The following is a 25,712-nucleotide window of genomic DNA, read 5'->3' as shown; positions in this document are numbered from 1 at the left end:
GCCACACACACTACTGAGCCTCATTTTGACTTGTTTTAAGGACATTACATCAAAGTTGGATCAGCCTGTAGTGTGGTTTTCCACTTTAATTTTGAGGGTGACTCCAAATCCAGACCTCCATGGGTTGATAAATTGGATTTCCATTGATAATTTTTGTGTGATTTTGTTGTCAGCACATTCAACTATGTAAAGAAAAAAGTATTTAATAAGATTATTTCATTCATTCAGATCTAGGATGTGTTGTTTAAGTGTTCCCTTTATTTTTTTTGAGCAGTGTAATTGCAGCATTACCGCAAAAATGGAAAAGGAAAGTGGAAGGGGGAAAAAGTAAGGTACTTGTCTGTCGGCCTTGCATTAAAGAATATAATTGGTTAAAGAAAATTGTGATAAATAAAAAAGTATACCAGTTTCATTTAAGGACCAAAGGATTGACAGCCGTCCCATATAGATAGCAAAATAGTTGGGAAGAGATTTGTGACGTATCGATTCCATGGCATAGTGTTTATGAATTGATACACAAAACGACGCCGGATTCAAAACTTAAGAGTTTTTCAATTTAAATAATTATATAAAATTCTTGCTACCAATATAATGTTATTTATATGGGGGATACAATCTTCCCAGCTCTGCAGATTTTGCTGCGAAGAGACAGAATCATTAGATCATTTGTTTTGGTACTGTCCATTTGTAGCTTGTTTTTGGACACAGGTCCAGGAATGGCTAAAGGATTGCAATATTTACCTGGAGCTAACCCTGCAGATAGCACCACTGGGTGATCTGAAAAGTCATAGTCAATCGATCAATAATATAATAATACTTTTAGCAAAACATTTTATTTTCAATTTACGATCTGTAGAAACAATGAGAATATGTATGTATATATGTACAGTGAGGGAAAAAAGTATTTGATCCCCTGCTGATTTTGTACGTTTGCCCACTGACAAAGACATGATCAGTCTATAATTTTAATGGTAGATTTATTTGAACAGTGAGAGACACAATAACAACAAAAAATCCAGAAAAACGCATGTCAAAAATGTTAGAAATTGATTTGCATTTTAATGAGGGAAATAAGTATTTGACCCCTCTGCAAAACATGACTTAGTACTTGGTGGCAAAACCCTTGTTGGCAATCACAGAGGTCAGACGTTTCTTGTAGTTGGCCACCAGGTTTACACACATCTCAGGAGGGATTTCGTCCCACTCCTCTTTGCAGATCTTCTCCAAGTCATTAAGGTTTCGAGTATGACGTTTGGCAACTCGAACCTTCAGCTCCCTCCACAGATTTTCTATGGGATTAAGGTCTGGAGACTGGCTAGGCCACTCCAGGACCTTAATGTGCTTTCTTGAGCAGGGGGACCTGGCGGGCGCTGCAGGATTTCAGTCCTTCACGGCGTAGTGTGTTACCAATTGTTTTCTTGGTGACTATGGTCCCAGCTGCCTTGATATCATTGACAAGATCCTCCTGTGTAGTTCTGGGCTGATTCCTCACCGTTCTCATGATCATTGCAACTCCACGAGGTGAGATCTTGCATGGAGCCCCAGGCCGAGGGAGATTGACAGTTATTTTGTGTTTCTTCCATTTGCGAATAATCAAACCAACTGTTGTCACCTTCTCACCAAGCTGCTTGGCGATGGTCTTGTAGCCCATTCCAGCCTTGTGTAGTTCTACAATCTTGTCCCTGACATCCTTGGAGAGCTCTTTGGTCTTGGCCATGGTGGAGAGTTTGGAATCTGATTGATTAATTGCTTCTGTGGACAGGTGTCTTTTATACAGGTAACAAGCTGAGATTAGGAGCACTCCCTTTAAGAGTGTGCTCCTAATCTCAGCTCGTTACCTGTATAAAATACACCTGGGAGCCAGAAATCTTTCTGATTGAGAGGGGGTCAAATACTTATTTCCCTCATTAAAATGCAAATCAATTTATAACATTTTTGACATGCGTTTTTCTGGATTTTTTTGTTTTTATTCCGTCTCTCACTGTTCAAATAAACCTACCATTAAAATTATAGACTGATCATGTCTTTGTCAGTGGGCAAACGTACAAAATCAGCAGGGGATCAAATACTTTTTTCCCTCACTGTAAGTGTATGTAAACGTCCGACTTCAACTGTATATATTTGCGAGAAAAAAAACATATGGGCGATTGGAAGTGAAATATTAAAGCTGATCTACCCTCTAAAAATTAAATAAAAATACACTGTGAAATACTTTCATGTACTTGAGCTGTGCTTGATCCACACTGCCACCAGGTGGCCACTTAAATGCTGTTTTTTTTTACTAACTTAAATTACAACTTTTATATTTCAGCCTAGTCAGTCAAAAACAACTATATTGTTTGTTTCATATTTCTATTCTGGCATGAAAGTCAATGAAAAAGAGAGAGAAAGGATAATATGAAATGTAGTATGTGATTCAGACACAGTCCTGTAGCCTATAATGCGGTACCTGTCTGCCTGTGTAGATAGGGTGCAGACAGCCTTGGACGCGCTGGTCCCCGTCATCAGGCTACGGTCCAGGCCTTTCCCCCGCCTGCCCTCCCTCAGCAGCTCCTGGATGGACTGGGGCTGGATGACCGGCTGGCTGCTCAGGGCCAGCTCTCTGTCCGGACTGGGCTCGCCACACAAATCCAGCCCCAGGTCTACGGCCTGCTGGGCCTGGGTGATGGTCATGGTGGCCTGGGAGCTGCCGTCGCTGAAGTGGCTGTGCTCCAGAGAGCTGACATATTCGCTCACCCTGGGTAGACAGAGACAGGTACGCCACTGTATTGTTCAGTGTGTCGTTACAGATGACAGTTCACATTATACTGTAGATGAGTGTTAGTAACCTGTGGCTGAAACTGTACCAATAATCCAATGTCATATGCTGTCATGAATGCATGTCTTGTGGAGAGGGTTTCGACTTCAATCTCTGCATCGCCTGCCCTGCCACAGCTTGGCTGTATTACCTGAAGACGTGGGGCCAGCAGTCCTGGTTGTGGCTGCCCATCTCCAGGCCCACGTTGAGGATGGCCTCCATGCAGAGCACGTGGGCCGTGTGCAGCCGAACCCCCTGAGGACGCCCCATCTGCTCCAGCTTCTGCTCCACACGCTGCTTGACTGGGAACACACACACCCAACAGACACAGGATCAGAACAGATCCCAGCACTCCAGCTAGCACCGCATCAAAAACTAAATGTGGCCATATAACAATGGGATCTTTTCTGAAATGGAGGGATTCTTTATCCTGTATGCATCTTGCACAGTAATGACAAATCAAAGGTCATCTTTGGTGTATACAGTAGTTTTATATTACAGTAGGTGTCTTTGTTTGAAAAAGTCAATTGAATCCCTGTGTACAGTATGTTATGTGGGGGGCTGCAAGTACCTTGTGTGATGGCATCTCCAGACTCGCCCACCTCCCTCTCCTCCTTCTCCTCCTGCACACACGAGGCTGCTGCCATCTGGGCCAGAGCCGAGGCACAATTGGCAGCCACACCTAGAGAAACCATGAATATTCATATTCATTAGAGCTGATGGTAATCAAAGACAAGCTGGGCTGTGAGGGCCTACGGCACCTGTCACAGAATGCCAGGCCAATACTTTATCATCATATGGTCCTAATTCATATCTATTTTCAGGGACATTTCAATAGCTACACAAATATACCTATAAAGTATTCAGGTATTGATCAAAATCTAGGCAAAACCTTTGCTTGTGTTTAATTCTCTCAAAACGTGATGTTTTTGTACTTTATGGACACACATCTAAACAGGACCTGGGATCAAATCGCTTTTGTTTTCTTTCAAATATTTTGAGCCTTTGACCCAGCCTGCCTCTTGTCTAAACACACTAGCTAATGGGTTTACAAAACCCAGTGGTGGAAAAAGTGCACAATTGTCATACTTGAGTATAAGTAAAAGATAACTTAATAGAAAATGACTCAAGTAAAAGTGAAAGTCACCCAGTAAAATACTACTTCAGTAAAAGTCTAAAAGTATTTGGTTTTAAATATACTTACGTATCAAAAGTAAAAGTATGAATCATTTCAAATTCCATATATTAAGCAAACCAGACAGCACAATTTTCTTGTTTTTTTAAATTTACAGATAGCCCAGGGCACACTCCAACACCCAATACAGCATTTGTATTTAGTGAGTCCACCAGATCAGAGGCAGTAGGGATGACCAGGGATGTTCTCTTGATAAGTGTGTGAATTTGACAATTTTCCTGTCCTGCTAAGCATTCAAAATGTAACGAGTACTTTTGGGTGTCAGGGAAAATGTATGGTGTAAAAAGTACATTATTCTCTTTAGGAATGTAGTGAAGTAAAAGTAAAAGTTGTCAAAAATATAAATAGTAAAGTAAAGTAAAGTACAGATACCCCAAAAAAACTACTTAAGTAGTACTTTAAAGTATTTTTATTTAAGTACTTTACACCACTGACTAAACCCTTCCTGTTTAAGGATTATAGTCAGGCAGGCCTTATCCACGGTCACCATGATGTTGGGTCCTGTTACCTAGAGCACAACTGAGTCCGGCTGCCTTGCGTAGTCCATCCAGGCTAAGGCAGATGGTGTCTCTCTCCCTCTGGCTCTGCTCCTTTAACCCCTCAGACCCCAGCATGAAGGCCAGGCCCTTGGAGCTGCCTGCCATGCGCCCCGTCAGGGGGGTGGACAGGGTGTCCATCAGGTTCTTCCAGCAGCCAATCAGGATGTAGCGGGCAAACACTATGCCTGAAATAATATCAATGAAGGTTGAGTGAGTGAGTGAGCCAGACACTTATCTGTGCATTGACCAAGACCCATATGTATGAAACAGGATCAATGGGGGTTGAGTCAGACCCTTAAAGCTGCCTCTGTTTTGGTAAAAAGCTGAGGAATGTAACAACTCTCAAATTCATAGACAGTGCTAGGATGCAAGGACTGACCATCCATGATATAAACATTATAGTTTTAATCATGTGTTGAGGCTATACAGTGTTTGTTTACATCTACGTTGTTTACAAACATTGGAGTAAAAAATACATCTTTTGGGTTTTGATGGGGTGACAGTTGAACTAAGCTCATTAGGCATTTATGAGTTATATTCTTCAAGAATGGATGGGAATACAGTGCATTCGGAAAGTATTCAGACCCCTTTACTTTTTCCACATTTTGTTTTAGTATTCAGACCCTTTGCCATGAGACTCAAAATTGCGCTTAGGTGCATCCTGTTTCCATTGATCCTCCTTGAGATATTTCTACAACTTGATTGGAGTCCACCTGTGTTAAATTCAATTGATTGGACATGATTTGGAAAGGCACACACCTGTCTATATAAGGTCCCACAGTTGACAGTGCATGTCAGGACAAAAACCAAGTCATGAGGTCGAAGGAATTGTCCGTAGAGCTCCGAGACAGGCACAGACCTGGAGAAGGGTACCAAAACATTTCTGCAGCATTGAAGGTCCCCAAGAACACAGAGGCCTCCATCATTCTTAAATGGAAGAAGTTTGGAACCACCAAGACTCTTCCTAGAGCTGGCCGCCCAGCCAAACTGAGCAATCGGGGAAGAAGGGCCTTGGTCAGGGAGGTGACCAAGAACCTGATGGTCACTCTGACAGAGCTCCTCTGTGGAGATGGGAGAACCTTCCAGAAGGACAACCATCTCTGCAGCACTCCACCAATCAGGCCTTTATGGTAGAGTGGCCAGACGGAAGCCACTCCTCAGTAAAAGGCACATGACAGCCCGCTTGGAGTTTGCCAAAAGGCACCTAAAGGACTCTCAGACCATGAGAAACCAGATTCTCTGGTCTGATGAAACCAAGATTGAACTCTTTGGCCTGAATGCCAAGCGTCACTTCTGGAAGAAACCAGGCACCATCCCTACGGTGAAGCATGGTGGTGGCGTCATCATGCTGTGGGGATGTTTTTCAGCGGCAGGGACTGGGAGACTAGTCAGGATTGAGGCAAAGATGAACGGAGCAAAGTACAGAGAGATCCTTGATGAAAACCTGCTCCAGAGCGCTTAGGACCTCAGACTGGGGCGAAGGTTCACCTTCCAACAGGACAACGACCCTAAGCACACAGCCAAGACAACGCAGGAGTGGCTTTGGGACAAGTCTCTGAATGTCCTTGAGTGGCCCAGCCAGAGCCTGGACTTGAACCCGATCGAACATCTCTGGAGAGACCTGAAAATAGCTGTGCAGCGACGCTCCCCATCCAACCTGACAGAGCTTGAGAGGATCTGCAGAGAAGAATGGGAGAAACTCCCCAAATACAGGTGTGCCAAGCTGGTAGCATCATACCCAAGAAGACTCAAGGCTGTAATCGCTGCCAAAGGTGCTGCAACAAAGTACTGAGTAAAGGTTCTGAATACTTATGTAAATATAATATTTCCGTTTAAAAAACCTGTTTTTGCATTGTCATTATGGGTTATTGTGTGTAGATCGATGAGGGGAAAAAAGGATTTAATACATTTTAGAATAAGGCTGTAACGTAACAAAATGTGGAAAAAGTCAAGGGGTCTGCATACTTTCCAAATGCACTGTTCATCATTAATATAAAGTTCAAAACTGTGTGTAGCAACTAAGGATTCTAGCTTTAAAGACAGCATAAGTAGTACATCCAGCTGTGTAGACTATTGATCAAGAACCATGCATAATACAGTATGAATGAAGGTTTAGTGAGCCAGACCGTCATCTTTGTATTGACCAAGACCTATGCTACAGCACAATGGGGTTGAGTCAGACCCTTAAAACAGGATATGGGTATTGACAAAGACCCCATGCCTGAAAAAGCAGTAATGGGAGTTAAGTCAGAACCGACACTACATCCATCTGTGTATTGACTCAGCAGCTCTGTAATGTGCTGTTGCCTTATTTGCTCAGAGGCAGTGAACAGACAGGCAGTAAACAACAGTCCCGTTAGACACCTTGAGAGATTTAAGCACTCTAAAAGGCACTCTGTGTGACAATAACATTTCATACAGGAAATAAGTAGAACTGACAACGGTCCCTTTTTTCTCTGTTCCATGTTAATATAGTCGGCCCTGTTGATTATGTGTACATAGCTAGCTTATTACATGAAAGCTTTGAAAGTCTAATGGGAAACTCAGCAGTTGTTGCCATGGTAACGAGGTGGCTCGAGTGCTCGGTGGTGCATCTTTTGTTCTCAGTGGTAATAAAAGAGGTAGGCAGATGCTGGCAGCTCTCCATTCTCTCCCCTGTGAAAGACACAATGAGAACAATATATATCTCTCTCCATGTAGAGAGTACAGCATCTAGGCCAGCGTTCCCCAAACTTGGTCCTCAAGACCCCAAGGGGTGCACATTTTGGTTTTTGCCCTAACATTACACAGCTGATTAAAATGATCAAAGCTTGATGATTAGTTGATTATTTCAATCAGCTGTGTAGTGCTAGGGCAAAACCAAAATGTGCACCCCTTGGGGTCCCGAGGACCGAGTTTGGAAAACCCTGATCTAGGCACATGTATGCAACCCTGGAAACCAGGGTTCAGTCCCTGTCTCCACCCTTCCCACTTTGGCTCCTCCTAATCTATATCCCCCGATGTTTGAATAAAGCAAAAATGCCGCACCAAAAATACACAATACATTATGACTAAATATCGACGCAAAATATAGTCAAAAACTATCTTGGATAAGCGACTCAGAAAGGACAGCTTGGGGTGTCAGTACCTGGTGGTGTCAGTACCTGGTGGTGTCAGTACCTGGTGGTGTCAGTACCTGGGGGTGTCAGTACCTGCCATGAGGGTGTCACTGCCACTCTTGTCACAGCTGAAGGGGGACTGTGTGTTGGCCTTACGGATCAGCTGACCTCCGATGGCACTACTGCCCAGCCCATCGATGTCTGACCAGAGACAGACAGAGAGAGAGAGATAGAGGACACAACGTGATGAGAGCCGTCAGAAAAACATAGCAGAACATTTCAAAGACCCAAAGGAGCATTATGTTAATATTTTTATGTCGACATATAAAGAATCCTCATGAATAAAGCAGTGTGGGAGAGCTGTGTCCCCTCCTACCAGTGAGCATGGTGATGAGGGGTAAGGAGTGTTCCTCTGGTGAGCCCCAGTAGCCAGCCTCCCCCAGCAGGTTCCTGTCCAGCACCTGGAGGTAGAGCTCCTCGATCCAGGCCTGAGACAGCACCACCAGCACCCCACTGCTCTGGATGAGACGAACAAACTCTTTCTGCAGCAGGAGAGAGAATTCAATTGGGATACCAGGAAGCCTGGTGGGATCGCTTCAAAATATATAAACCCCATAAACAAAATAATTGGCTACAGTACTATATGGTGTTCAGCTGATCACAACACTTGTCTTCAGGAATCCTCTCTACCATACACAGGGGATTTCAGCTTTAGTGCACCAACAGATTGACTCCACCACCACTCACCAGGCTGACCAGCACGGGCATGGGCCTCCTGCGGTAGCAGTCCTGGCAGCAGAGTTTGAGGCTGAGGAGCAAGGCGTAGTAGGAGACCAGGTAAAGGCCGTCTGCGTTCATCAGGGCCTGACAATTCAGGTTCTCACTGCCCTCGTAGCCTGGTGAATGGATGCCACCTGGAAGAGAGGGTCAGATACAGGGTCAAATAGAAACCATTGATGAAACTAGGACAATTAAGACAATTATCTTACCTCGTATCCCCATCAGAAGATTTAAAATACTAAATCAGATACTATAATTACAATGGGACTTTCAATGACTTCTCCACGGATATCTGAAGTTCTCACTTCCTCTCTTCATTATCTCATGCTATCTCCCCTCATCTCCTCTCTCTGTATCTCTTACCCGCCTGTAGGCCGGAGCAGAATGTGGAGGAGAAGTTCTGCAGGGACGTGTCCACGTCTGTCGTGCTGTGCATCCCCAGCAGGCGAGGCAGCAGGGTGGCCAGAGACTGGACAAAGAGCCGGGCACTCTGCTGGTCAGCCTCCTGGTTCTTCAGTAGCTTCAGGGACAGGGCTGCCGTTCTCAGGGAGCGATGACCGGGACAGTCCCTGGGTGTCTGCTCCTCATCGGCCAGGGAGCCGTTATCAGAGCCCATGTCTGACACATCAGAGCGGCCCGAGTCCTTCTCCGCCGCCATGGAGTACTGGTCACATGAATCAAACTCAGTGCGCGACATCTCCCCCTCGTCCACGCTGAAATTGCTCTCGCTGTAGCGCGAGCCGTGGGAGCGCGCCCGGGCATCTACGGACAGGAAGTTAGTGATGTCGGGGTAGACTAGCGCATGGCTGCGCTGCACCACATCTGGGGGTCCTCCGGGCTCCTCACCCGGTTCCCTCACACAGGGGTGTAGCTCAGGGTCAGGGTCAGCGTCCGGCCCGCAGGAGGAAGGCGAAGGCAGCCGGGGTTCCTGCCCACATTCCTCCCCCTCTGGAGTGGTCTGTCCCAGCTCCCCATCCAGAGTGGTCTGGCCCGTATCCGTGGTGACGCTGATGCTGATGTCGGGGCTGCGCTCCGTGGCGGAGGTGGCAGAGGGCTCAGAGGGAGCGTGCTCAGACGAGAGGACGTGGCGCTGCCAGCGGAAGTCCGCCTCGTTGATCTCCATGGACTCCCGTGTGGATTCTGCCGCCTCTTTCAGCTCGTCCAATCGGCGCAGCAGCATGCGGGCCTGTTCTGACTGTAGGCCACGCCCATGACTCAGCTCGTCAAGAGCTCCCAGGAGGGCACAGGCACACGACACTGAGGAGTAGCATGCTTCGATGCCCCCCTTCATACAGGCCTCTGTCATGCCATCCATCACCCTGTAGGTACACACAGACACATCATAAACACTACGTACCCGTTTACAACAGTACTACTTCCTTCTCACTATAGTACATGATGTATGGGTTACAGGCTTATACAGCAGGCAGAAGCATTTTTTAAACACAAGGTTATACTGGTAAATAAAATAAGAGAATGTGGGTCCTCACAGTTTGAGCAGGTCCAGGTGAGACTTCCTCTTGGAGAAGGACCTTTTCCTAGACTCAGGCTCTATCACACAGGGACCAGCCAGGTCAAACAAGCGCTGAGGACTTCCCAGAATCTACAAAACGCATACAAACAAAGACACTTCAGTTCATTTTTGTTCATCGCATCCCCTCTGCAACACTCAAACTGGTGCAGCAACATTCCACTGTCTAATTCAATTGATTGGTGGATCTATAAACATTATGTTAGGGGATTTGAGGTGACTGGTGAACAGTGAGCAGTCTGGGACTCTGACCACCTCCTTCATGATCTTGATGGCCTCCACGCGGTGCTGTGGCGGGGGATAGAGCAGGATGCGGTGGTACAGCGACTGCAGAACAGGCTTCATGGACTCCACACAGCCCACCAGACGCACCAGCTCAGCAGCCACGTAGCAGATGGTCCGCACCACCGGGCCGATCATGGCGGGGGTGGTGGAGGAGCAGCCGGATCCCCGGCCCTGGTCAGACACACCACCTAGAGAGGGGTCCAGCTCCTGATACCCCCCTCCGTGGCCATGGGCCGAGGTGATGGTCTTGTCGTTCACAGGGTTTCCCATGATCACCACCAACGACGGGCAAAGTTGCTTCCTGAGAGAAGGGGACAAGACATGTAACGTGTTTTATGTAGACAGATCATATGGTAACACTATACTTGAAGGAGCCTACTTTATGAAGTGCTCATATTCTGCTTATGAATGTGGTATTTACAGTGCCTTCAGAAAGTATTCAGACGCCTTGACTTTTTCAACATTTTGTTACGTTACAGCCTTATTCTAAAATGTATAAAATTATTTTTTTACCCTCAATCTGCACACAATACCCCATAATGACAATGCGAAAAACAAGTTTATAATAAAAAACAGAAATAACCTTATTTACATAAGTATTCAGACCCTTAGCTATGAGACTTGAAATTGAGCTCAGGTGCATCCTGTTTCCATTGATCATCCTAGAGATGTTTCTACAACATGATTGGAGTCCACCTGTGGTAAATTCAATAGGTCTGCTAAATGACTAAAATGTAAATGTAATGGAAAGGCACACACCTGTCTATATAAAAGGTCCCACCATTGACAGTGCATGTCAGAGCAAAAACCAAACCATGAGGTCGAAGGAATTGTCCGTAGAGCTCCGAGACAGGATTGTGTCGAGGCACAGATCTGGGGAAGGCTACCAAAAAATGTCTGCAGCATTGAAGGTCCCAAGAACACAGAGGCCTCCATCATTCTTAAATGGAAGAAGATTGGAACCACCAAGATTCTTCCTAGAGCTGGCCACCCGGCCAAACTGAGCAATCGGGGGAGAAGGGTCTTGGTCAGGGAGGTGACCAAGAACCCGATGGTCACTCTGACAGAGCTTCAGAGTTCCTCTATGGAGATGGAAGAACCTTCCAGAAGGACAACAGTCTCTGCAGCATTCCACCAATCAGACCTTTATGGTAGAGTGGCCAGACGGAAGCCACTCCTCAGTAAAAGGCACATGACAGCCCGCTTGGAGTTCGACAAAAGGCTTCTAAAGACTTTCAGAACATGAGAAACAAGATTCTCTGGTCTGATGAAACCAAGATTGAACTCTTTGGCCTGAATGCCAAGCATCACATCTGGAGGAAACCTGGAACCATCCCTACGGTGAAGCATGGTGGTGGCAGCATCATGCAGTGGGGATGTTTTTCAGTGGCAGGGACTGGGAGACTAGTCAGGATCGAGGCAAAGATGAATGGAGCAAAGTACAGAGAGATCCTTGATGAAAACCTCCTCCAGAGTGCTCAGGACCTCAGACTGGGGTGAAGATTCTCCTTTTCCCCAGTCAACAACCCTAAGCACACAGCCAAGACAACGCAGGAGTGGCTTCGGGACAAGTCTCTGAATGCCCTTGAGTTGCCCAGCCAGAGCCCGGACTTGAACCCGATCAAACATCTCTGGAGAGACCTGAAAATAGCTGTGCAGCAAAGCTCCCCATCCAACCTGACAGAGCTAGAGAGGATCTGCAGAGAAGAACGGGATAATCTCTCCAAATACAGGTATGCCAAGCTTGTAGCGTCGTACCCAAGAAGACTCAAGGCTGTAATCGCTGCCAAAGTTGCTTCAACAAAGTACTGAGTAAAGGGTGAAATGTGATATTTCTTTTTTTTTCATTTGTAATACATTTTCAAAAAATGTCAAAAAACCTGTTTTCGCTTCGTCATTATGGGGTTTTGTGTGTAGATTTGAGGGGGGAAAACAATTTAATCAATTTTAGAATAAGAACAAAATTTAGAAAAAGTCAAGGGGTCTGAATCCTTACAGTTCAAGTCGGAAGTTTAGATACACTTAGGTTGGAATCATTAAAACTTGTTTTTTAACCACTCCACAAATTTCTTGTTAACAGACTATAGTTTTGGAAAGTCGGTTAGGACATCTACTTTGTGCATGACAAGTAATTTGTTCAACAATTGTTTACAGACAGATTATTTCACTTATAATTCTCTGTATCACAATTCCAGTGGGTCAGAAGTTTACATACACTAAGTTGACTGTGCCTTTAAACAGCTTGGAAAATTCCAGAAAATGATGTCATGGCTTTAGAAGCATCTGATAGGCTAATTGACATAATTTGAGTCAGTTGGAGGTGTACCTGTGGATGTATTTCAAGGCCTACTTTCAAACTCAGTGCCTCTTTGCTTGACATCATGGGAAAATCAAAAGAAAATCAGCCAAGACCTCAGAAAAAATATTGTAGACCTCCACAAGTCTGGTTCATCCTTGGGAGCAATTTCCAAACGCCTGAAGGTATCTGTACAAACAATAGTACGCAAGTATAAACACCATGGGACCACGCAGCCGTCATACCGTTCAGGAAGGAGACGTGTTCTGTCCCCTAGAGATGAACGTACTTTGGTGCACAAAGTACAAATCAATCCCAGAACAACAGCAAAGGACCTTGTGAAGATGCTGGAGGAAACAGGTACAAAGTATCTATATCCACAGTAAAACGAGTCCTATATCGACATAACCTGAAAGGCCGCTCAGGAAGGAAGAAGCCACTGCTCCAAAACCGCCATAAAAAAGCCAGACTACGGTTTGCAACTGCACATGGGGACAAAGATCGTACTTTTTGGAGAAATGTCCTCTGGTCTGTTGAAACAAAAATAGAACTGTTTGGCCATAATGACCATCGTTATGTTTGGAGGAAAAAGGGGGGGCTTGCAAGCCAAAGAACACCATCCCAACCGTGAAGAACGGGGGTGGCAGCATCATGCCGTGGGGGTGCTTTGCTGCAGGAGGGACTGGTGCACTTCACAAAATAGATGGCATCATGAGGAAGGAAAATTATGTGGATATATTGAAGCAACATCTCAAGACATCAGTCAGGAAGTTAAAGCTTGGTCGCAAATGGGTCTTCCAAATGGACAATGACCCCAAGCATACTTCCAAAGTTGTGGCAAAATGGCTTAAGGACAACAAAGTCAAGGTATTGGAATGGCCATCACAAAGCCCTGACCTCAATCCTATAGAAGATTTGTGGGCAGAACTGAAAAAGCGTGTGTGAGCAAGGAGGCCTACAAACCTGACTCAGTTACACATTTTTTACATTTTAGTCATTTAGCAGACGCTCTTATCCAGAGCGACTTACAGTTAGTGAGTGCATACATTTTTCATACTGGCCCCCCGTGGAAATCGAACCCACAACCCTGGCATTGCAAGCACCATGCTGAGCTACAGGAGGGACAGCTCTGTCAGGAGGAATGGGCCAAAATTCACCCAACTTATTATGGGAAGCTTGTGGAAGGGTACCCTGTAGCTCAGTTGGTAGAGCATGGCGCTTGCAACACCAGGGTTGTGGGTTCTTTTCCCACGGGGGGGCAGTATGAAAATGTATCCACTCACTAACTGTAAGATAAGAGCGTCTGCTAAATGACTAAAATTTTAAAATGTACCCGAAACATTTCACCCAAGTTAAACTATTTTATGGCAATGCTACCAAATAGTAATTGAGTGTATGTAAACTTCTGACCCACTGGGAATGTGATGAAAGAAATTAAAGCTGAAATAAATCATTCTCTCTACTATTATTCTGACATTTCACATTCTTAAAATAAAGTGGTGATCCTAACTGACCTAAGACAGGGAATTTTTACTAGGATGAAAAACTGAGTTTAAATCTATTTGGCTAAGGTGTATGTAAACCTCCGACTTCAACTGTACATACTCCGAATGCACTGTCTGTATTATGAATGCATTATTAAGGCCGTATCTAGGTTCCCCTCAAGATAAGAAATCTGACTGATAAGGAGGCAGGTATTCAGACAGGGAAGCGTGACTGTCAGTATACTGTATGTGTTAGCCACAGCCAGGCCTTACCAGATCAGGTCTGTGAAGCCTCTGTTCAGGTGCATGGTAGGAGGACAGCTGCTGAGCATGGACAGGATGCACTCTAGGTAGAGCAGCTGGAGCAACTGGTTCTCACTGTGAAAACAAAGTCTCAGGCTTGTATCCCAAATGGCACCCTATTCCCTATGGGTTCTGGTCAAAAGTAGTGCACTATGAATGGAATGGGGTGGTATTTGGGATGCAGCCTCAGTGTCTCATCTTATTAAAAGCCAAGCAAGAAACATCTCTATATAACATTGCTGTAAAACGGAATCATGCTTTGTAGAGGTGACCTTTAAAACAGCTAGCAGGGTAGACAAGGTGGGAGCAATTATGTGTTTTTCGGATGAGAGAGAAACAAACCGTACAGGGCTATTAACTCTGCATAAAGAATCATTCTTACTGGTCAACCCCCTCCAGCTTCTCGCAGAAGACGGTTATCACAGTCACGACGTCCTCACACAGGGAATGTGCAGTGGGAGACACATCTAAAAACATACAGGCCAACAACCATTACCGAGACATCACACTCAGGAGAACAAATGCAACTGATAACATACCTTATTAGCCTAACTATGTTAAATACTTAAAAGTATTTGAGGTGCGATTCCAAGCTTGGCGTTTGAACTTTTGGGACAATTCCATTGGGTGCATTGTCCAGGGCAGGGCTCTCCTACCCTGTTGCTGGAGAGCTACCATACTCTAGGTTCACTCCAACCCTAATCTAGCCCACCTGATTCTAATCATTAGCTGGATGATAAACTGAATCAGGTTAGTTTCAATTGGGGTTGGAGCAAAAACCTACAGGAGGTAGCTCCCCAGGAACAGGGTTGGAGAGCCCTGCTGTACAGTATGGTGCAAGGAAGAGACATGTGTTTTTGCTTTTATTCAATTAGTTTAAGAATTCCCTTTATAGTGATTCCAAGTTTGGAGTTTGAACTTTTGGGACTATTCCATTGGGTGTATTGTCCAGGGAAAACTAAATGAAACGTAGCTCTGTTTGACAAATGTATTTGACCCAGGTCTGACAGAACAGTTGAACCACCAGACACACTGCATCACCCCCTCGTAATAGTCTCATCTCTCCCACTCTGGAGGTATGAATCACCCAGCCTTGCAGTAAAAGATGTGTGATGTCTAAACAACCTGTAATCACTGCTTCATAAAAGGGACATTATACTCCCTTGGAGGTATATTCCACCTGGCATGTGAAGGGCAGTGAAGGGTTTTGCTGTATAACAGGGCTATAAAGTACCTCTGTGCTGGTGTGTGGGCACTGGCGGGTCCTCGCCATCCACTCCCTGCACAGACACACAAGACAATATTATAGACTTTCAGACACTGTATGGTGCCTTCACTTCACCTATGATTATGCATTCAATGCATTCCCCTGCATATTCAAAGACTTTGTGATCTTATTAGTGATTCTTATAATCACAGCAGCAAAACAGTCTGCCAAAATGTATAGAACACAGTACAGGACATCTGTATTTTATGTAGCTATTTAATGAGGTGATTACAAGATCTCATATAAGCGCTCAAGTGTGAAATTAAGATGTGCCTCACTCTAGAACGCCTCCCTGCCCAACCCAACCCAACCCATCCTATATTCATTCATTTTGCTTCTAATCTGAGTGGGTGATAATGTGAGAGGTCAAAGGTGCCTGGGGTGGCTGACCTGTCTGTGTCGGAGCTGCAGGGCAAGGTCCCCCAGGATCTGGCTGAGGGTGGCCCTCACGGCCGTGTTGATGCTGCGCTGGTGACAGCTGGACATGTACGTCTCGATACACACCTGGAAGACAGCAGGACAGGAAACAAACACATTACAACAGAGCAGGGGGCTTACCGTTACACCCAATGACTATAAATGAAGGTAAAACCTCTTTCAAGGCAAAGCTTGCTGGATTGAAGAAAGTCTGACATCAGGAGTGAATGAAAATATAATCTTTAAACACAACATCACTGTGAGATAGCAACATCAACCAAATTGAATTAAAGCAAGTGATATGCCAAGCCTTGAGGAGACAGTATAGGACACATAATTGCTTTACCGTCACTTCACTGAAAACGAATTGGCTCCCTATTTAAAAAGAAGATGGAGAACAAGCTATGAAGGAAAAATACAGGAGTTTTGGTGCAGGTACAGCTAACTAGCGCAAAAATAATATTGCGATATTGTCAATACGATACAATATCGTAAAAAATAATATCCCAATATGTATCTGTATAAATGTTTCCCCCATCACTAGATGACACACAGCTAAAGGCCCAGCAAACGAAGCATGACTGGAACATTCTCTTAAGCCTCTCTGCTTAGTACTGGTATAATGAAAGCAGGTGTCACCATTCAGAGGTTATCAGGCAGGTGAGATAGAACAGAGAGGGAAATGTGTTTTGTCTCATCGTTCACACCTTATCTGCTGGATCCAATCTGAAATGAGACTCCCAGTCCCTCTGGCAATTAACATGCAGATTAAAATGTGAAAGTCAACTGCTATTATTCACGTCACTGTTCTGTTAACCAAGAGTCATCCTCGTGCATTTATAATCCACCCTGAGCAGTGATTCATGGTATTAATCAACTATACGACTAAAAGCAGATTTTAATAGCTTGGTCAGTCCAATTATGAGATGACCGCCCAGACCAATGACTGTATAAATTAAGTGACCAGACCAGACCAGTTCAGCTGGGTTCCAGGGACAAAGGTCAAAGGTCAAAAGGCAACTTCAGTTCCTCAAATCTGATTCCAAATATCAACTCTGTAGTTCTCAAAATAGAAATGAAATGTCTCTTTCTTTGGGGTACTGCATCATGAAGTATAGTCATAGTCAAGGTCACATCTCAAGGAGTGTGTTGACACTAGGGAAAGTGATGATCCCACAGACATGCATCTGTTAGCACTGTGAATGACAAATACTGTAAACATGCGTCACTCTTTGTATCCTGGTCAACCTGATCCCAGACGAGTAGATCTGATAATAAAGACAACTCTTCCTATCTCTTCCCCCTTCCTGGTGCTGACGTAGTGGAAAGACCACTTCAGACGTCGGTGGCCTTTAATGAGAGGTTTCCATGGCAACCAGACCAACGAGATTAAAGGAGGAAAGAGCACCTTGTTTGACCTGGTTTTTAAAGGTTACAGAGAGGAATTAGTTAGGGACTGTCAAGGTCCTCTGTCTGTCCTGTCTGTCCTCACATTGTGGCTGCAGGGCTCGCTCTGTTCCAGGGATGAGGAAGAGAGGGGCATGGAATATCTCTGTGACACGTCAGCAAAGAGCAGGATAAGAAATACATGAAATTCATCATTAAAATGTATCCCAAAATAATCACGATAATTGAGTTACCTGTAAAGATGTAGACATTCTAATGTGTTAGGAAAGAGTGGGATTTATAAGTTCTATGCATCTTAACATGCAGGGATAAAGAGGGTAATCTCCATTCAAATTAAAACCCTCAAGGTAAACAACATGATTTTACACCTTCTGTTCCCGGTGCCAGATCGATGGAGCATTACATCCAGGGCTGCATTTGGTCCAGTTATTTATGAGCTGCTGTTAACAGTACAAGAGCAGAGTTAATGCGTCTGCATACACAGACTCAGTTTGCTGCTAGCAGAACTCAGCTAGGCGAAGCGACCGTCTGGAAAACAACCTGCTGAAGACCAAAACGTCACACAAAATGTTGTCATAATATACACTGAGCATACAAAACATTAGGAACACCTTCCTAATATTGAGTTGCAGCCATTATTATGAGCTGTCCTCCCCTTAGCAGCCTCCATTGATGGAGAGCTATACTTTCATATTGATGAACTCTCTGCACTCTATACAAAATATATGCTTCTTTAGAAGTCAGTGACCGATTGATCTACATACATAAAGAATACATTAGATTACCATGACTGTTATTACCATAAACATCGAATGCATAGCAGCAACACAGAGATTCACATTTGTGATGGATGGTCCTCATTAGGCTGTTGCTAGCAGTAGCAGGGAGTTGATGCTACTGAGGTGGTGTTTTGTGGCACATTATGTCAAGAGTCAGCCTTAATCAGCAGCCTGGCACCAGGCTGAACAGATACAGACCAGACCTGGGTCCAAACAATATCCGTTTTCTTTCAAATTACTGTGAGTATTTGACTGAGCCTGCCTGGAGTGTCAGAGGGGGCAGGGGGGACTATTCCATTGGTTCCATTGCCGTAGGTAAGCTCAATTAAGCGCAGCTAAAGTATTTGAAAGAAAACCAATACTATCCAGATCTGAAATAGACAGACACATCCAGCAGGTTGACACTGGCTCTCTGGCTCCCTGTCCTCCCTTTGCATATCAGTGATACCTCCGTCAGGCTTACCTCAGCAATCCTCAGGATGGAGTCTCCGTTGATCTCAAAGGTGGAGGAGTATGTGATGCAGAGAAGGACCTGTAGGGCAAGGAGACAAAGGCTTGTAAAACTCCCATTGAACTGAACAGGGAAAGAAGATTGGGGGCAGCTGCATAAAGCCAAGGCTCTCTAGCCATTACAGATATCATAGAAATAATCCTCTCCACCAGGAAACAGAAACTCTGTATAGAACAAACACAATGCCTTGTGTGACTGTGGAAAAAAAATGTACTGTGGCACTGCTGTCAAAACAGACAGCAGCACTTCAAATACTCAGCATAGCACTGAGTTTAAAATACATTTAGCTAGAAGTATATATTTACTGTGTCTTTTGACAACAGTGCTTTTTCGCATTGTCATATCTGGGGCCCTGTGCCTCTCTGAGGATGAAGGAACAATAGGATCTCAGGTAAGTGTGGAGCAGAAGACAAATGACATAGTTACCCAGAGTAGTCTTACAGGGACATGGTTACCCAGAGTAGTCTTACAGGGACATGGTTACCCAGAGTAGTCTTACAGGCAGAATGAACACCACACTGATCTTATAGTAATAACTGTGTGGACACTAGAGACATATGAGGTGCAGCCCACAAACAGCTATTAGTAAAGTAGGCAGTAAAATAATCTACAGTTTTAAAAAAGTACAAAAAGTGGCATGATCATGAGAGCCACAAAAGCAATCCGCAAGAAATCAATACAGTACTGTGAATTGGTGTGCACATGGCAAAGACGACCTTTCAGTTCTCACATTTTGAACAACTTTGCCCAGATTTACTACACCTGCAAGTGTTTGCCTCAGTTCAAAATGGCCCCCAATTGAACATGTTGAAGTCCAGTTAAGTCTTGCTGTGTGACATGATTTACTGGATGCCCCATTCTGAGGTGGCTCTGTGCCCAGTACTGTACGATGCAGAGAGAGAAGTGTATGGTGGAGCATAATAACTGCAGAGTGATTTGTGGCAAACTGAGACCGCACGTACTGTATCCATGAGTACAACTGACTGGCAACAAGCCAGGGGCTGGTCCTGGCTTCATTTTACTACCTGGGGACCCTTAGTGCAATACAATACAACACAATACACCGGCAGTCTTCGCACATCGGCATCAACAGAGGTGAAAAAGTCAAATTCTTCATTGGATTATAAAGTATACTCCTTTAATCGATGTTTGGACCAGCTATAACAGAGACTAAGTCATCTGATCGCTTTAATAATCCCAGTGTGCAGAGAGGACTGACCTTCATGACCTCGACCTGCAGGTCCTCGTGGAGCATGGGGGTCACCCTCACTGCGTCCAGCATCTGACTCAACAGCTGGCTCTCCAGAGCCTCAGTCCCCACGGCCACAAACCTGTCCTCACACAGGATCTTCTGCAGTCAAACCAGGAGGAGTAGGATGGAGAACGGTACAAAATGGAGGAGAGAAAAACACAGGCAGAAAATGTATACTGTGTTTAGAACATCAGAATTCACGCCAACAAAGAATAATGCAAATTAAGCTTCACTGAAGGGTAATAGGTTGGGTCTGCACCAGTAATGCTTGTAATGAACCTACATTTCCTCTCAGAATGTACTGTAGTTTCACAAATGCATGGATAGTCAAAGCAATGACCTTTTCCTGTACCTGGTTCAACCACATCTGCTGTTTTGTACAGTACATTGTTGCTGCATGTATAGCTGCTGGACTGTACCTGCATTCCTGTGAGGGCAGTCTGGGCCAGCTTTGTGTTCTTGGACTCCAGTGCTAGCTGAAGAGGGAGAAGGCATCTTTCTCTGCAAAGGCAAACATATGATTAAGCTACCGAGAGAAAATATAAACAGAGTGGCAAAGCTTTCATATTTAGGATGGAGAAGGTTGGATTGAGGGCTCTCTGACAATATTACCTGTGGGGCTTTCCAACAAGAGATTACAGCTAACATGTACACATTAAACAAAGCAAGAGCAAACAAAGCACGCAAAAAAATCTGATGCAAAACCAAGCAAAAACAAGAACGATACTTTCACATCAACCATGTTTCAGGGGACAGGCTGGGAATTTATTATTATAAATCCCAACAGACTACAAAAAGAGACATTTAATCTCATATTGATCTGTCTGAAATCAAGGCCACAACACAATCCCTATTTATTAATGGCATTTTAAATCATATATTTTGGGAGAATTCTTGTTGCTGCTTGCACTCAAAATGATATGGCTGATGCAGAAAATCAGAGAAACTGAAAAGCTTTCCTTTTCAAGAACATTGCAGGAAGGAAGATACATTTCCTTTGAAGGAAAGCAAAACAGAGGGATTGAAGATGCCAGCTTTGCCCTTTTTACAAAACTTACATTTCGTAGTGGCTACAGGGAGCAAGTGTTCTTAACTAGACGTGTTCATTCTGTTTAATAAGGAGAAGTCTTCTCTCTAAGAATCAAACTCATGCGTCATGCTGAGCAAAACTGATCTCCACAAATCAAATCAAAGTTTATTGGTCACATGCACAGGATACAGGGTGTAAACAGTACAGTGAAATGCTTACTTGCAAGCTCTCCTCAACAGTGCAATACACATTAATAAAAAAAATCACAATAGGTATCCTGCCACGTACAGTGAGGGAAAAAGGAATTTGATCCCCTCATGATCAGTCTATAATTTTAATGGTAGGTTTATTTGAACAGTAAGAGACAGAATAACAACAAACAAATCCAGAAAAATGCATGTCAAAAATGTTATAAATTGATTTGCATTTTAATGAGGGAAATAAGTATTTGACCCCTGTGAAAAACATGACTTAGTACTTGGTGGCAAAACCCTTGTCGGCAATCACAGAGGTCAGACGTTTCTTGTAGTTGGCCACCAGGTTTGCACAAATCTCAGGAGGGATTTTATCCCACTCCTCTTTGCATATCTTCTCCAAGTCATTAAGGTTTCGAGGCTGACGTTTGGCAACTCGAACCTTCAGCTCCCTCCAGAGATTTTCTATGGGATTAAGGTCTGGAGACTGGCTAGGCCACTCCAGGACCTTAATGTGCTTCTTCTTGAGCCACTCCTTTGTTGCCTTGGCCGTGTGTTTTGGGTCATTGTCATGCTGGAATACCCATCCACGACCCATTTTCAATGCCCTGGCTGAGGGAAGGAGGTTCTCACCCAAGATTTGACGGTACATGGCCCCGTCCATCGTCCCTTTGATGCGGTGAAGTTGTCCTGTCCCCTTAGCAGAAAAACACCCCCAAAGCATAATGTTTCCACCTCCATGTTTGATGGTGGGGATGGTGTTCTTGGGGTCATAGGCAGCATTCCTCCTCTTCCAAACACAGCGAGTTGAGTTGATGGCAAAGAGCTCGATTTTGGTCTCATCTGACCACAACACTTTCACCCAGTTCTCCTCTGAATCATTCAGATGTTCATTGGCAAACTTTAGACGGGCCTGTATATGTGCTTTCTTGAGCAGGGGGACCTTGCGGGCACTGCAGGATTTCAGTCCTTCACAGCATAGTGTGTTACCAATTGTTTTCTTGGTGACTATGGTCCCAGCTGCCTTGAGATCATTGACAAGATCCTCCCGTGTAGTTCTGGGCTGATTCCTCACCGTTCTCATGATCATTGCAACTCCACGAGGTGAGATCTTGCATGGAGCCCCAGGCCGAGGGAGATTGACAGTTATTTTGTGTTTCTTCCATTTGCGAAAAATCGCACCAACTGTTGTCACCTTCTCACCAAGCTGCTTGGCGATGGTCTTGTAGCCCATTCCAGCCTTGTGTAGGTCTACAATCTTGTCCCTGACATCCTTGGAGAGCTCTTTGGTCTTGGCCATGGTGGAGAGTTTGGAATCTGATTGATTGATTGCTTCTGTGGACAGGTGTCTTTTATACAGGTAACAAGCTGAGATTAGGAGCACTCCCTTTAAGAGTGTGCTCCTAATCTCAGCTCGTTACCTGTATAAAAGACACCTGGGAGCCAGAAATCTTTCTGATTGAGAGGGGGTCAAATACTTATTTCCCTCATTAAAATGCAAATCAATTTATAACATTTTTGACATGCGTTTTTCAGGATTTTTTTGTTGTTATTCTGTCTCTCACTGTTCAAATAAACCTACCATTAAAATTATAGACTGATCATGTCTTTGTCAGTGGGCAAACGTACAAAATCAGCAGGGGATCAAATACTTTTTTCCCTCACTGTATAAAGGAAATCATTAGCATGCCATATCTAACTTCACCCCAACCTTTTCACAAACCAACATATTGAACATCAAATGACAAATTCAGCATAAACTATAATTAGATAAAGAGTACGATAACTTCAGTATTACTAGATGCACTTAAATTAATCATAACCATATAAGAACACGATTATTAGGCTCCCAGTCAATTACAGTGCCAACTTATTTCAGAGTATGGACTAAGCCTCTCTGGGAAGGTTCAACTCCATGGATTACTGGTATCAAAGGGGATGGAAAGATATTTCCCTCTGAGGCTGCTTCTGGTCTGTCATGGCTATACTGTGTAAATATCTAATGTTGGTGCAGTGTAGGAGTTATGCAACCACTGGTCAGTGTGCAGGTCACTGAGCCTGAAAACCCACTGTATATGACTATATTATTAATACCCGAGGCTCAGACTCATCATACCTACTGTTAACTAGTCATGTTATTGATGTTAGGGAAGGAAGTTTCACCTATTGATTCAATTGCACGGCAGTAGAAGACGAGTGCCATGTGTTTCAAAGGGGGCAGTCAGATCATTGATGGAAGCTAACTGAGCTGACAAATTAAATCAGGCTACTGAACTTCGAATTAAAAGATCTGAGGTGAAACCTCAAAGAAGAACACAATGGGGTCAGGCAATGGGATTCTTGACAAGCTCCTGTAATAGGCTACCACTAGCACTACCAGACTAACATCACAGGGCACACAAGGCAATGAAAAAATAATAATTAATAATATTGTGAAAAGGTCTCTACATGACCAGACAGCATTCCAAATAACAGGGCAGCAGGCGTAATATGATTAGATGGAGACAGACAGACACTGAGGTGATGGTATCACTGCCAGATCCAGATCTAACACCAGCCCAAATGAGACATATCTCATCTCCAATTTAGCCGGAAGGCATAACTGTGACACTGCAGAGACAAAGAGCGCTCACTCAGTGTAGCGAGCCGAGTCAGATCACCTCGTGGTTTTAGATTAAAACCTCATCATGACCCAATGAATATGAAGAGGGTTGTGGTGGCTCAGAACTGTCTCTATGCCTTTAACTGAGTGACTGTAATGAAGAGTTGCTCTTTGCGGAGAGAGTTGACTGTTGTCTCTATAATATCCTCCCTGAACACAAACACTAGTACAGCATCAAACAAAAGAGTCAGGGTTGGGCCAAGTTTGCTAATATCATTGTGTCAGGTCTGGATGATACTTCACTTGTATTTACACATTGGATTCATTTTCAGTTCCAGCATGTTCTGCTGACAGAAATATCACTGAGGAAAGCGGAGGGAGGCGATGCAGAGGTGTGGGTCTCTGCAGTTGCTGAGCTGGCAGAAAGGGAGTGAGCCAGATAATGTTTTTGGAGGATTAAACTGTGGAAGAAGTCATTTTGAATAAACGAATAATTGTAGAAATAAGAGCAAGAGTGAAAAAAGAAAACCTTGCTAACATGAGTAGTTACTGTTATTGGCAAAACTCTTATGCAAACTCAACCACAACAGGCTAAATCATTCATTCTGGAATTTTAGCAGCTTTGAAGAAAGGTGAATACTGCAAATGTTTAACTAATTTAGAGTGCTAGCACTCTCACAGTTCTTCCTATGATACATCATGTTCTTCACACTGCCTTCTTGCCAGTACAGCAGGTGTTGTTGTTGTGTGTGTGTATGTTTGTGATGCTTACGTGCCTGTGTGCATGACTGTGTTTGTGTAACAGTGTTCCTTCCGTCCCTCTCCTCGCTCCAACCTGGGCTTGAACCAGGCACCCTCTGCACACATCAACAACAGTCACTCTCGAAGCATCGTTACCTATCAATCCACAAAAGCCGCAGACCTTGCAGAGCAAGGGAAACAACTACTTCAAGGTCTCAGAGCGAGTGACGTCACTGATTGAAACGCTACTAGTGCGCACCGCTAACTAGCTAGCCATTTCACACTGGTTACATCTGCATGTGTAGGAGAGGGAGTGGTAGGACTGTGGAGGGCTTGACTTTTTGGATGTGTAACATCACACCAATCACGCTGCTGCATAATTAAGTAGTTCCTCAACACACACAAACATGACTGAAGTCAAATAAACTTTTGATGATGACTGAAGTCAGTTTACTAACTTACCTGAGCCGAGATGGTGGAATCTTGGCTGATCCATTTTGTTTCTGAAGGGTTTCTGTAGTCATATACAACACACACAAAAAAGATTAAAGTTATAACATCAAATCACATAGGACTGGACCGGACCCATGGTTCTCAGTCTGTCTGTAGAATACTCAGTATTTGTTGTAGTTCAGTATCAGAATAAGAAACACAGGTCAGTTTGGTCCAGGTGCTCTAGAAAAAACAGGAAGTTCATAAAAATTAATTACCATATGATGATATTCACATTGAAATGGAAGCATGAATAATGTAGTATGTGTGTGGGAGTGGATAAGTTCTCCTTGCCCTTGCCTTTATTCATGTGCCCTATGTGCAATATTGCATTAATCTGCAATACCTGCTGTCCATTGATATGCAGTGGCAGCAATGAGGCCAGCGGTCTTCCAGGCAGCCCTGTGCTATCATGTCACTCTGTATTCCCTCAGAGAGAGAGGTGACAGGCGCCTTGCTAAAAGCAGGTTCCACCAAGGAGTGGACAATTACAGTACTCAGTAATGTCTGTCACAACAACCTTGCATTTTGGTATTGAATGAACGCAAAATGTTATTGTTGACAGTAAGTGAGCTTGGCCTGAAATGTTAATGTGAATATGCAAATGTACTCTGTATTGATTGGGAAACTGCTGTGCTATTATTGAATCGGCCTACATGTCATATTCTGTGAATGAAAGTTCCTAAGGGAGTCAATAATATGGCACACTGTG

At 44.2% G+C, this 25,712-nt stretch overlaps 1 protein-coding gene across 5 annotated transcripts in view; it reads right to left on the bottom strand.

Moving 5' to 3' along the window:
• LOC121547635 (brefeldin A-inhibited guanine nucleotide-exchange protein 3) overlaps nt 1-25,712 on the bottom strand; it is a 51,780-nt gene that overhangs the window by 25,122 nt on the left and 946 nt on the right. For 4 of the 5 annotated variants that reach the window (XM_041858991.2, XM_041858993.2, XM_041858995.2 and 1 more), the window contains exons 2-19: nt 24,971-25,022; nt 20,361-20,442; nt 19,909-20,040; nt 18,642-18,710; nt 15,966-16,079; nt 15,543-15,588; nt 14,691-14,775; nt 14,279-14,383; nt 10,196-10,526; nt 9,900-10,012; nt 8,773-9,728; nt 8,377-8,543; nt 8,006-8,171; nt 7,723-7,830; nt 4,501-4,716; nt 3,369-3,479; nt 2,949-3,099; nt 2,450-2,737 (exon numbers count right to left, since the gene is read on the bottom strand). In XM_041858991.2, coding sequence (XP_041714925.1) covers nt 2,450-2,737; nt 2,949-3,099; nt 3,369-3,479; nt 4,501-4,716; nt 7,723-7,830; nt 8,006-8,171; nt 8,377-8,543; nt 8,773-9,728; nt 9,900-10,012; nt 10,196-10,526; nt 14,279-14,383; nt 14,691-14,775; nt 15,543-15,588; nt 15,966-16,079; nt 18,642-18,710; nt 19,909-20,040; nt 20,361-20,442; nt 24,971-25,022 — 3,292 coding nt within the window. The remainder of the gene's footprint in view (nt 1-2,449; nt 2,738-2,948; nt 3,100-3,368; nt 3,480-4,500; nt 4,717-7,722; nt 7,831-8,005; nt 8,172-8,376; nt 8,544-8,772; nt 9,729-9,899; nt 10,013-10,195; nt 10,527-14,278; nt 14,384-14,690; nt 14,776-15,542; nt 15,589-15,965; nt 16,080-18,641; nt 18,711-19,908; nt 20,041-20,360; nt 20,443-24,970; nt 25,023-25,712) is intronic. The other variant, XM_041858992.2, reaches the window with a different exon arrangement.

This window comes from Coregonus clupeaformis, chromosome 31, assembly GCF_020615455.1.
Source record: "Coregonus clupeaformis isolate EN_2021a chromosome 31, ASM2061545v1, whole genome shotgun sequence".
NCBI lineage: Eukaryota > Metazoa > Chordata > Actinopteri > Salmoniformes > Salmonidae > Coregonus > Coregonus clupeaformis.
This window is presented reverse-complemented; position numbering and strand designations above follow the sequence as displayed.